At 34.8% G+C, this 14,000-nt stretch overlaps 1 protein-coding gene across 12 annotated transcripts in view; it reads left to right on the forward strand.

Annotated features, from left to right (window-relative positions):
- LOC141402723 (uncharacterized) overlaps positions 1 to 11,257 on the forward strand; it is a 688,471-nt gene extending 677,214 nt beyond the window's left edge. For 10 of the 12 annotated variants that reach the window (XM_073984586.1, XM_073984590.1, XM_073984595.1 and 7 more), the window contains one exon: positions 6,126 to 7,091. In XM_073984586.1, the coding sequence (XP_073840687.1) occupies positions 6,126 to 6,382 (257 nt within the window). In that variant the 3' untranslated portion in view covers positions 6,383 to 7,091. Of the gene's footprint in view, positions 1 to 6,125; positions 7,092 to 11,128 lie in introns of those variants that run through there. The other 2 variants (XM_073984599.1, XM_073984598.1) reach the window with 2 other exon arrangements.
- Positions 11,258 to 14,000: the final 2,743 nt, after the last annotated feature.

The raw sequence follows: 14,000 nt of genomic DNA on the forward strand, positions 1-14,000 counted from the left end.
TTGTAGATATTAAAATTCTCTACAAGATTGACCTGTATGATATTCTCGTCGGTTTTACCGTTTTTGAGATATAGAAGTTCAAATTGGGACAATTCAAATTCAATTCAATTCTGTATCGCCCCCTTATAAAACAATGTCATGACTGCAATATCCCAACTTAAACTTATATATCTAAAAAATGTTACAACTAAGGATAAGTTACTTAAGCCAGTCTTGTAGAGAATTTTCACAGCTTTAAGATTTTCTCAGGTCACATGTCGATACGACTTACCGTATTCAAGCAAATTCGCGAAACCCTAACAAAAAAAAAACTAAAAATGTAAACTGAGCTTCCTTATCTCAAAAATGGTACAAGCTGGGAACAATTGATAAAGTCAATCCTCTAGAGAATTTTGACAGCTACAACATTTTCTTTAGCTCCATTTCGATTGGACTTGCGGTTTTCAAGCAAAATCGTAAAAACCTAAAAAACACCTAAAAATGTGAATTTTGACCGAGATTTATTTAAAAATCCCTACAGCGATTTTTTCTTGTTTTTGGATTTTTCTCATCTATGAACACTGCTGATTCAGAATTCACAAAAACTTTCCCTGTGTAAGCGGTTTTCATCAAAAGTTAGTTAAGGCGCACCCTACATGACATTATTTTATAAGGGGGCGATACAGTCAGTGCATTGTCCCGAGTTGAACTTCTATATCTCAAAAATGGTAAAAACTACGAAAATACCATAGAGAATTTTCATAGAGAATTTTCATAGCTACAATATTTGTTTTAGTCCCATTTTGATAGGAAATGCGGTTTCTAAGCTAAATCGCGAAAATCTAAACAACCCCTAAAAATGTCAACTTAAATCGCGATTTATTTAAAAAGCGCTCCGGCGATTTTTTTTGTTTTTTGATTGTTCTCATCTATGAACATTGTAGTTTCAGAATCCGCAAAAACTTCCGAGGTGTAAGCACCTTCCATTTAAAATTGTTTCAAGAGCACCGTGGTTAGCCTGAAAGAAAAAGCTTCATAACAAAATGAAATCTTACATCAATGAAAATTTTTCATTGACTTTGAATTAACCTATTCAAATAGCACGAATGCATTATATTAATGCAGCATTTCACAGCATCAATGAAACGCTTTCGATGATGCAATGAAGCTTTCCTTCTTTTACTGTAATATTCAAAAAATATAAAAGCCAGTTTGTATGGGTGAAAATCAATGAAATTTGTCATTGATTAGGGACCAACGTATTCCAATACCATGTATTAAATATTTCGTTATATTAATGCAACTTTTCACAGTACGAATGAAAAATAATCATTGAAATCCGTTCATTGATGCAATGAAGTATATTTTTTTAGTGTAAAAATTAAAACTCTATCGGTTAGAGTTAAACAAGTAAAAAAGCGTTAAGTTTGCCCTGGCCGAACTTTTAAATAGAGGTATTTTGTGACCAAGGAAACCCAATGCCTATATAAGGTCAGAAAATGTATCAAACAATTTCTTCAATCGGGCGCCACCTTTATATGGGGCATATATAAAAGAGTTAACCTATGTTGAGAATTTTTGGTGGATACGTTTTGTGACAACTGAGAACCTCAAATTACAGCTAGTTCGGTTAATAATTTTAGCTAAAATCCCTAAAAACAATGAAAATCAGGAGGTACCGTTATATGGCGGCTGTTTCAAAACATGGACTATGTTGAACATTTTTGGGAACCTCAAATGTCAAATTACAGGTAGTCCGGTGAAAAAATGTAGGTAAAAACCTCAAAATACCGAAACTCGGGGGTGCCGTTCTATGAGGGCTATACCGAAACATGGACCTATGTTGACAATTTTTGGTGTAGATGTTTTGTGACCTCTGAGAACCTCAACGGGAAGCCTCAAACGTCAAACTGCACCTACTTCAGTCAAAAAAGGTTGCTAAAATCCACAAAATTCCGAAAATAGGGAGGTACCGTTATATGGGGCTATACTAAAACAAGAAAATATGTTGACAATTTTTGGTGGAGATAATTTGTGACCTTTGAGAACCTCAAACGTCAAATTTTATGTAGTTCGTTCAAAATGTTGCTAAACCCCTCCAAATACCGAAAATGGGGAGGTGCCGTTATATGCGGGCTATGCCGAAACATCGACCTATGTAGAAAAATTTTATTGGAGATATTTTGCGACCACTTGGAACCTCAAAAGTGAAATAACAGGTAGTTCGGCCAAAAAATGTAGCTACAGCCCTCAAAATACCGAAAATCGGGAGGTACCGTTATATGGGGGCTATACCAAAACGTGGGCCAAAATAGCCCATCTTCGAACTTGACCTGCATAAGTAGAAGAGACACTCGGGTGCAAAAATATAGCGTTCTAGCTCAATTATTGCGGTCGCTACCCAGCAAACCAAATGTCGGATGTCCGACACGTCTGAACAATTTCAAAAGCAAAATCGTTTAGATTTCGTTCCGATTTCTAAACGATTTTTTCAAGAGGAAATTCTTCAGATTTTGTACCAATTTCGTTCCGATATCGGAACGAATGTCGGAAATAAATTTCCCTTCCGAATTTCCCAAGGATTTTCTTCAGATTTCGTTCGGAAGTCGGACCGATTTCGTTTCGCCATTTCGTTCCGAAATTATGACAACCACTTCATACAACTTTCGTTAAGATATCGTTACGATTTCGGATCCGACATCGGACGTAGCGTCCGAATTTTGTTCCGATTTCTTTACGATGTCGGTTGGTTTGCTGGGTAGAGTGATTACAAGAGTCGGACAGACGGACATAGCTATATCGACTCAGAATTTTATCCTGATCAAGAATATACAAAATTAATATACCTTCCAATAGAGTTGGGTAATCTAGTTCCTAGTTCCCTGTACTAGTTCCAAAACGTATGAGTAACATCATGAAATATAACGTGTGATATTAAGTATACGCAGTTTGTTCAAAGAAAAAATGTGGGCCATTGGAACTGCGAAGTGAACTAGATAGTTCCATATAGTTCCTTTGGCACAACTCCACCTTCCATACTATAATAATAAACAAACAAGTAAAAAAGCGTTAAGTTCGGCCGGGCCGAACTTTTCATACCCTCCACCATAAAATATTCTGAACTAAAATGGAATAATTAGTTTTCATTCCTGTCCCCAACTTTACGTGGATACGTTAAAATGTCAAATAATGTACATAATATGCTTCATTCGGGAGGCCCTTTTTTATGGTGCCTATAACTAACTATGTATGTTGAAAAATTTTGGTGGGCTAGAAATTGGGAAGTACCGTTATATAGGGGTTATAATTAAACATGGACCTATGTTGACAGTTTTTGATGGGAGTCTTTAATGTCAAATAACTTCTAAGTCGGTTAAAAATTGTAGATAAAATCCTCAAAATACCGAAAATCGGTACATAACGTGGGAACTTCAAATGTCATTAACAGCTAGTTCGGAGGTACCCCTATATGTGAACTATACGAAAATATGAACTTAAATTAACAATTTTTGTTGCAGAATTTTTGTTGGCTCTTAAATTTCAAATTACAGAATTTTCGTCCAAAAAATAAAGCTAAGGTACGGAAAATCGGGAGGTTTGTTTTGGGGCTATACCAAAACTTGAACCTACGTTCGGTTAAACATTTTAAGTAAAATCCTGAAAGTACCGAAAATCGGGAGGTATCGTTATATGGGGGCTATACCAAAGCGTGGACCTATGTCCACAAGTTTTGTTATATAAGTTTATTGACACTTAAGAACTCTAAATGTCAAATTATAGCTAAATCGGTCTGAAAATGTAGCTAAAAACGTCAAAATACCGTAAATCGGGGGGTACCGTTATATGGGGGCTATACCAAAACGTGGACCTATGTCCACAAGTTTTGTTATATAAGTTTATTGACACTTAAGAACCCTAAATGTCAATTTATAGCTAAATCGGTCTGAAAATATAGCAAAAAAGTCAAGATACCGTAAATCGGGGGGTAACGTTATATGGGGGCTATACCAAAACGTGGACCTATGTCCACAAGTTTTGTTATATAAGTTTATTGACACTTAAGAACCCTAAATGTCAAATTATAGCTAAATCGGTCTGAAAATGTAGCTAAAAACGTCAAAATACCGTAAATCGGGGGGTTCCGTTATATGGGGGCTATACCAAAACGTGGACCGATATAGCCCATCATCGAACTTGGCCTGCCTGCAAACAAAAGATGCATTTTCCCAAAATTACAGCGTCCTATCTCTATTTTTGTGGATGCTAGAGTGATTACCACAGACGGACGGACGGACGGACATGCACAGATCGACTCAGAATTTTACCCTGATCAAGAATATATATACTTTATAGGGTCGCAAATGTAGCTAAAAACGTCAAAATACCGTAAATCGGGGGGTACCGTTATATGAGGGCTATACCAAAACGTGGACCTATGTCCACAAGTTTTGTTATATAAGTTTATTGACACTTAAGAACCCTAAATGTCAATTTATAGCTAAATCGGTCTGAAAATATAGCAAAAAACGTCAAGATACCGTAAATCGGGGGGTAACGTTATATGGGGGCTATACCAAAACGTGGACCTATGTCCACAAGTTTTGTTATATAAGTTTATTGACACTTAAGAACCCTAAATGTCAAATTATAGCTAAATCGGTCTGAAAATGTAGCTAAAAACGTCAAAATACCGTAAATCGGGGGGTTCCGTTATATGGGGGCTATACCAAAACGTGGACCGATATAGCCCATCATCGAACTTGACCTGCCTGCAAACAAAAGATGCATTTTCCCAAAATGTCAGCGTCCTATCTCTATTTTTGTGGATGCTAGAGTGATTACCACAGACGGACGGACGGACGGACGGACGGACGGACATACACAGATCGACTCAGAATTTTACCCTGATCAAGAATATATATATATATATAGGGTCGCAAATGAGTATTTCAATGCGTTACAAACGGAAAAACAAACTTAATATACCCTCTATACTATGGTGGAGGGTATAATAAAAAGCGATAAGTTCGGCCGGGCCGAACTTTTGATACACTCTACCATGAGATACTCTGTTCGTACGGTCGGTACCATTATACAGGGGCTTTTATAAAACGTGGACATATGTCCATAATTTGTGTTGGAGAAGTTTATTGGTCACTGGGAACCCTAAATAACAAATTATAGCTAATTTGGTCTGCAAATGTAACTAAAAACGTCAAAATACTTGAAATCGGGCGGTACCGTTATATGGGGGTTATACCAAAACGTGGAACTATATTGGCAAGTTTTAGTGGAGAAGTGTTTTGGTCATTGGAAACCTCAAGTGTAAAATTTTAGCTAATTCGGTCAAAAATGGAGGAAAAAGCTTAAAAATATTGGGGGCTACAATTAAACGAGGACCTATGTCCATAATTCTTGTTGGAGAAGTTTCTTAATCACTGGGAACCCTAAATAACAAATTATAGCTAATTCGGTCTGCAAATGTAGCTAAAAACGTCAAAATAAACGTTATATGGGGGCTATACCAAAACGTGGACCTATCTTGGCAATTTTTCAGTAGAGAAACTTTTTGATGTCAAATTTCAGCTAATTCGGTCGAAAAATACCTCAAAATACCTTAAATCGGGAGGTACCGTTTTATGGGACCTATACCAAAACCATTTTTGGCGCAAAACTTTTTTGATCTCTTGAAACTCCAAGTGCCAAATTGGAGCCAATTTGAGAGGAAAATGTAGCTAAATCCTCAAAATAACTTGAATCGGGAGGTACCAAAAACGCGCACTTACATATATAGCCCATTTTCGAACTTGACCTGCCTATGGGAAAAAGGCACTCGGGTGCAAAATGTTAGCCTTCTATTTCAATTATTGCGGACGCTAGAGTGATTACAACAGACGGACAGGCTGAAATGGCTAGAACGTCTTAGAATTGTATGCTTATCAGGAATATATACTTTATAGGGTCGCAAATGATTAGTTGGATGTGTTACAAACAGAAAAAAACAAACTTATTATACCCTCCATATTATGGTGGAGGGTATAAAAATCGGAATGACGACTTTTGCTTTTGATTACGGCATTCCTGCATTATTTATTCATTTAAAAAATATCAGTATTAATTATTTTTCTTCTTTTTTGTCTTTCCAGGTCATCACAATTGTCCCTCAGGTTTCGATGAATCCGAAGAGGAATGTGGTACAGCACGGAAACTGCTCGAACTGCCTGGCGGTGTGTTTGCAGCGTTGGGCTGTATAGCGGCCGCCATAACCGCCTGCCTGATATTCTGCATATTTGGCTTACTGAGAAAACGTAAGAAAACTGTATTACAAAAATCTATTATTAATGGTGGTACTTTGAAAAAGGATTTCAAAAAAGACTCGCTCTTTATTGATCCGTCTTCCTGACACGGGCTGCAGCCGGTCGAATATATACATGTCGATCGGGAGACCACAGTGTGATGTGATGCCAGCAACGAGGCCAGCATGGAAAGACGAAGAATTGTTTTATTAGTAATTATAGGTACTACTATATAAAAAAAACAAAGAAAACCGAAAACAACTCACAAGAAAGCGAAGAGAGCAGGCGTAAACGAAGCAGAGATCTCGGGGAGTTATGCAAAAAGAGGCAAGCAACAAAAAACCAAAACAAAAAAACTCTACTGTATACTATTATGGAAACACACAATAGCAATTATTGATACAACTACAAGATAAAAGTGGAAAACATGAAATGGGTGGGGAGTGGGGGTTGGTAACATCCCTCCCTATCCCTAAACAAGATTTTTCTAAATGCTTGAAAACAAACAAAAAAACTCTTTATAGCGTAAAATAATTATACTTAAAAATCCAAACAAATCAGTATTAAGGAGCAAAAATACTTTATTATATGAAGACAAAAAACAACAACCACAGCAACTGTAAGATGATGATGATGAGGAAACAAAGAAAATTACTTTAACAGCCAAAAAATAAGTTTTATGAGTTTTTCGGTTACTTTTTTTCGCCAACGACAACAACAACACCATCATCAGGACAACTTTTGAAAAAGGATTTTACTTTTTTTAACCAACAACAACAACATCAAAAAGCCGCAAACAACAATGTTGAAAAACAAGAAGAAGAAGTAAAAGAAGACGGAGAAAAATCAATACAATCACTGCCTTACAACAAAATGAAAACAAAAAGAAAATACGAAACTATGAAACTATTAAAAAAAATACTTAATAATATTTAACTTTCTTTAATTTGTTATTATATTTATAGAAATTTATATTTAACAGAAAAAACAATGGCAAGTAAAAGAAAAATATGGACGGCATGTTTGGCATTCAGTATAGGGTGTGCTCCCGTACACAAAAATATGTAAAATTTTTAATTAAAAAATCGAGAATAATATTTTTTTAGGTTCTGCAACAGGACAATGAGTATAATTTAATTTTTGTGGGAATTAACATATTAAACCTTAACTTTTGTATGAGTCAGACAAAAACACTTGCATAGGCATGTTTGCAAATAATAAAATATTTGACATTATTAAAAATAAGTTTCGTTTCCGTTCCCAAAAGAGACAGCTCTCTAAAATTGCAACATTTGCCAAAAAGTACAGGAATCGAAAAATGATAGAAATTTTAAAAGTATCAAAATTAAAAATGTCGGCACTTTGAGTCTAAAACAGACTATATAACCCTAACTGAAATATCATTTCATACATTCAATTTCAATAATTTATAATTGGTCATCATCTTCTGAGTCCAGCCACTCCTCTTCACTGGTTGAATTCTCTAATAAGAGGGAATACAATTCCTCCATATCTTAAGTTCTTTTTATAACCTACACCATAGTATGGAGGGTATATTAAGTTTGTTTTCCGTTTGTAAAGGTAGAGTTACATTAGGCAAACATTTGCTCCAGCGACCGGCATTGTGCGCTTACTGAGATCAAGTGGGTGTTAGTAATACATTGAATTTATGCCCACTTGCTCTCAGTAAGCGCACAATGCCGGTCGCTGGAGCAAATATTTGCCTAATGTGACCTTACCTTAACGCATTGAAGTAATAACTTGCGACCCTATAAAGTATATATGTATAATCTTGATCGTTCGTCTTGATACCATGTTCGTCTGTCCGCATGTGTCTTTTTGCCATAGGCAGGTCAAGTTCGAATATGGGCTATATCGGACCACGTTTTGGTATAGCCCCCATATAACGGTACCTCCCGATTTTCGGTATTTTGAGGATTTTAGCTAAAATTATTAACCAAAATAGCTGTAATTTGACATTTAAGGTTGTTAGAGGTCACAACACTTCTCCACCAAAAATTTTCTATATAGGTCCAGGTTTTAATATAGTCCCCGTATAACGGTACCTCCCGATTTTCGGTATTTTGAGGAATTTAACCAATATTTTTAACCGAACTGGCTGTAATTTGACACTTAAGGTTCTCTGTGGTGGCGAAACTTCTTCACAAAAACTCGTCAACATAGATCCATGTTTTGATATAGTCCCCATATAACGGTACCGCCCCATTTTCGGTATTTTGAGGATTTTAGCTTAAATTTTTTAACCAAAATAGCTGTAATTTGATATTTAAAGTTCCTACACCTTTTTCAGATGTAATTCGAATTATTTTAATTGTAATTCGAGAGTTCTATTTGTAATTCGTAACATTTCATTTGTAATTCGAGAATTCCATTTGTAATTCGAATTATTCCATTTGTAATTCGAATTATTTCATTTGAAATTTGAATTATTCCAATTGAATTGAAATTACAAATGGAATTATTCGAATTACAAATGGAATAATTCGAATGTCAAATGGAATAATTCGAATTACAAATGATGATTCGAAATTCAAATAGAATAATTCGAATTACAAATGGAATAATTCGAATTACAAATGGAAAGTTACGAATTACAAATAGAATTCTCGAATTACAAATGAAGTGTTACGAATTACAACTAAAATGTTTCGAATTACATCTGAAAAAGGTGTAGTGGTCACAACATTTCTCCACCAAAAATTGTTTATATAGGTCTATGTTTTGGTGTAGGCCCCATATAACGGTACCTCCCGATGTTCGGCTACAATTTTAACCGAACTAGCTGTAATTTGACATTTAAGGGTTCTCTGTGGTCGCAAAACTTCTTCACCAAAAATCGTCAACATAGGTCCATGTAATGATATAGTCCCCATATTACGGTACCACCCGATTTTCGGTATTTTGAGGGATATAAGCTAATTTTTAAACCTAATTAGCTGTAATTTGACAGCTAATGTCAAAGTTCACCGGAGATGACTTTTCCTATACAAAAGTTCACCGGAGATGACTTTTCCAATACAAAAGTTCACCGGAGATGACTTTTCCTATACAAAAGTTCATCGGAGATGACTTTTCCAATACAATAGTTCGCCGGGGATGACCTTTCCAATACAAAAGTTCACCGGAGATGACTTTTTCTATACAAAAGTTCACCGGAGATGACTTTTCCAATACAAAAGTTCACCGGAGATGACTTTTCCTATACAAAAGTTCACCGGAGATGGCTTTTCCTATACAAAAGTTCACCGGAGATGACTTTTTCTATACAAAAGTTCACCGGAGATGACTTTTCCTATACAAAAGTTCACCGGAGATGACTTTTCCTATACAAAAGTTCACCGGAAATGATTTTTCCTATACAAAATTTCATTGGAGATGACTATTTTCTATACAAAAGTTCACCGGAGATGATTTTTCCTATACAAAAGTTCACCGGAGATGATTTTTCCTATACAAAAGTTCACCTGAGATGACTTTTCCTATACAAAAGTTCACCGGAGACGATTTTTCCTATACAAAAGTTCACCGGAGATGATTTTTCCTTTACAAAAGTTCACCGGAGATCACTTTTCCTATACAAAAGTTCACCGGAGATGAGTTTTTAAATACAAAAGTTCACCGAAGATGACTTTTCCTATACAAAAGTTCACAGGAGATGACTTTTCCTATACAAAAGTTCACCGGAGATGACTTTTCTTACACAAAAGTTCACCGGAGAGAGTGGTCACGAAATTTCTTCACTAAAAACCGTCAAGATAGGTCCATGTTTTGGTATATCCCCCATATAGCGGCACCTACCGATTTTCGGTATGTTGAGGGTTTTAGCTACAATTTTTAACCGAACTAGCTGTAATTTTGCATTTGAGGTTCTCACAAAACTTCTCCACCAAAAATCTTCAACATAGTTCCATGTTTTGTTAAAGCCCCCATATAACGGTACCGCTCGATTTTCTGTATTTTGAGGGTCTTAGTTATATTGTTTGACATTTCAGGTCCCCTGCAGTTACAAAACGTTTCCACCAAAAATTTTCATGATAGGTCTACGTTATGATATAACCCCATATATAGGTACCATCTGAAGGAATACATTTTTTAGATTAAAATACATAGATAATTTTGGCATTTGGGGTATCCGTGGTCGACAAATGTTTGCACCTAAAATTGTGGACCCTCATTATCAATTTTATTTGAAGATATTTTATGGTTGAAGGTATAAAAGTTCGGCCCGGCCGAAGTTAACGATTTTTTTACTTGTTTTCTCACAATTTGCTTCACATTTATTTTTGTTTTGATCTTTTGTTTTTCTGTTTGTGTGTATGCACCAAATTGAATCTTTTTCCTACCTATGTATCCCTGACAATTAAATGTCAAATTTACAAACGGCTAGATTTGCTAGTTTCTACACAGCCAAATTCGTCTAGCTGAAAATAGCAATAAGAGCTGCAAATTTTGCTAAAATTTATTGTTTTGGAATACTGGAACGCATTTCTAGCAAAAAATTATAAAATAGTACTAAATAGTACTAATTTGAAGGTTCTGGAACACAACTATAATCAACCATAAAAAATTGGAATATTGTTTAAAAATATATGCTGGAAATTTATTTGTTAACATATTTTAAAAATTAATATCAAAAATTAATAATTGAAATTTATATATGCCCATGCCATCTATGCCGCCTCAGCATCTTTCCTTTACTTGCCACAAATAATTATAAACTAATAATTGTTCACTTAGTTATTGTGATGTATATTCTCCTTTTCTTTCTATTTTTATTTCTATATCTTTTCTTGTTTTATTTCCACCCCGATAACAACAACAACAAATTTTAGTATAACGCTAAAGAAAAATGGAAAAGAACTACTGTGTAAATTAGGTACCTTTAATAATAAAAAAATAATAATTAATATAATAAATTAAAAACAACTGTAATTGAATGTCAAACAAACCAAAAAACAAAACAACTAAAATTAATTAATTGAAACTAAAAACACAACAAACATAAATTAGGAAAACAACAAAACAAAAAACATTCACACCAACACTCACACACACACCCATTAACACACACCATTATTGAAAAAAAAATATTTTTTTGTTTTTAATTTTAAGCTCCACCTATTATTATTATAATTATTATTATATAAATTAAATTAAAACAAAAATAAATTAATTTATTGTTAGTGGCACAAAGAAAAACTTAGTTAAAAAACCAAAGCAAAGCACAAAACAAACCAAACCAACCACGAAAACCAAATAAGGAAAACTTAAGCAAAAAATGAAATGGACTTTATTCGTAGAAACGTATGTATATGAATTTTAGTAATAACATAAGGAAACAAAAAACAACAACAAAACAATTAACTCTGTGTATAAGGAAATCTCGAAAGTGTTGTGATGTCGTTAACATGATTCACATGCATAAAAAACAAAAGAAAAAAATAATAAAAAAGACAAAAACAAATTGAATACAAAAAAAAAAACAATATAATTTTTTATTATTTACAAATGGGCTATATTATATTGGCATTTTGTAAAGGAATCAAATTGGCATTTTACATCTTTCATATTGGTGTTATCCATTGACATTCTTCATTGATTTGCATCTAAAACATAATTGTCTCAATTTAGCAAAAAACATCACATTTCGGCCGCTTTTCATCTATGTGAAAATTCGACGTAATGACTTTGATCCCTACAACAACAAACATTTTTTTCTAGGGGTTATTCTATTGCTCGGGTAGTCTGTTCACTGGGTAGTCTTTTTCACTGGGTATTCTGTTTAATGAGTAGTTACAATCAGACAAACAATGCCGTCACAAACATTTCTCACAATAGGAGTTTCGACACATAAAGAGCTGAAAACGCAAACCGTGAACCAGCGAAGCGTCATGAAGACGGTCCATGTCGGGAAAAGTAACTCCGACCATAAAAACATTTCTTTAACACGGCGCTCTTGAACCAACTTTAAATAAAAGGAGGTTACACCTGTAAAGTTTTTGCGGATTCTGAAACTACAATGTTCATAGATGAAAATAATTAAAAAAAAAATCGCCGAAGCTCTTTTTAAATAAATCGCGATCAAAGTTCACATTTTTAGGGTTTTTAAAGGTTTTCACGATTTTGCTTGGAAACCGCAAATACTACCGAAATCGAATTAGGGAAAATATTCTAGCTGTGAAAATTATCTACAAGATTGACCTTTATGATATATTCGTAGGTTCTAACATTTCCGAGATATAGAAGTTTAAATTGGGACAATGCACTGACTGCATCGCCTCCTTATAAAACAATGTCATGTACGGGGCGCCTTAATTGCGAGGGTCACTAAAAAACCTTCTGGCCTAGGCAACACGCAGTATCGCCAGGCATCATCTGATATTTTGTTTGGAAAGTTTGACAGTTTTTAGCCCAAGCGTACTCAGGACAGTTTGAGATATGACTATCTGTCGGGATGTTTCCATCATCCAAAACATGGTTTTTCAACGCTTTTACTTTTTTTCAAGTCACTGTAAACAACTCAACTCATGGTCATATGTGAAACTGTCCAGAGTACTGTAAAACTTTCCAATAAAAATGTCAAATGACGCCTGGCGGAGTTTTTGCAGCAATTTTCATAGATGAGAAAAATCCAGAAAGAAGAAAAATAGCTGGATGGATTTTTAAATAAATCGCCGTCAGACTTCACATTTTTAGATTTATTTTAGGTTTTTGCGATTTTGCTTAGAAACCGCAAGTCCTATCGAAGTGGCGCTTAAGAAAATTTTTGTAGCTGTGAAAATTCTCTAGAGGATTGGCCATTATGATTTTTTCCTAGGTCTTACCACTTTTGACAACTTTCACAACTCCAGCATTTTCTTTAGTTTCATTTTGATAGGACTTGCGGTTTCCCAGCAAAATCGTGAAATCCCTACATACCCCTAAAAATGTGAACTTTGATCGCGATTTAGTTAAAAAGCGCCTCAAGTTTAACGGGGATTTATCCACTTTAACACATTTAAGAGAAATTGTTGGAACAATGATGCACTAAGAATAAACTATGGTATTTTATAATGTGAAAATAACTATTGTTGATTCAACCATTTGTGACACAAAATATATTATTGGAGTTGGTTTAGCGATGTCCGTCGGTCCGTCTTGACTCTCTCTGGCTAATGCGCATGATAAGCCTAGAACACATCCATGGATTTGGTACAAACTTTGGATTTTGCTATATTTTGTGCTAAATTAGAAAGATATGTGTCATATCGGTCAACTCCTCCGGGTACCTGCCACACAAAATGATTCGGTTTAAAACTAATAATTTTTTGCAGGCAATATCATACTTCCTTTTATAATTACCAAAAAGCTCTAAAAGACCTACGGCACCAGATAAAATCGCAGATTGGCACAATAACTATCGAAAGCGATGACTCCAAAAATTACATTTAAATAGCATGTAGGGTAAGTTATGGACCCGAAATTTCACAATATATAGGGCAACTTCTTCATGCATCTTTCGAACTAAAATTTTTAGTAGTCTCCGTACCAATTCTATAATTGTATTCTGTGATTGCTCACATTTGTCGAAATATTGGAAGATTGTTTGATCAGATTACTCTTCTGTTATTCTTCTCGGCAATCTTTTAGCGAGGCTGTATTATTTTTGTTGTCGCTTTGTACAAGGGAGACTTCTCTCATATCAATGAGTGCACCCCGATTCAT

The sequence above is a fragment of the Musca autumnalis genome, unplaced genomic scaffold, assembly GCF_047663935.1.
Source record: "Musca autumnalis isolate F117 unplaced genomic scaffold, ASM4766393v1 scaffold_4, whole genome shotgun sequence".
Lineage (NCBI taxonomy): Eukaryota > Metazoa > Arthropoda > Insecta > Diptera > Muscidae > Musca > Musca autumnalis.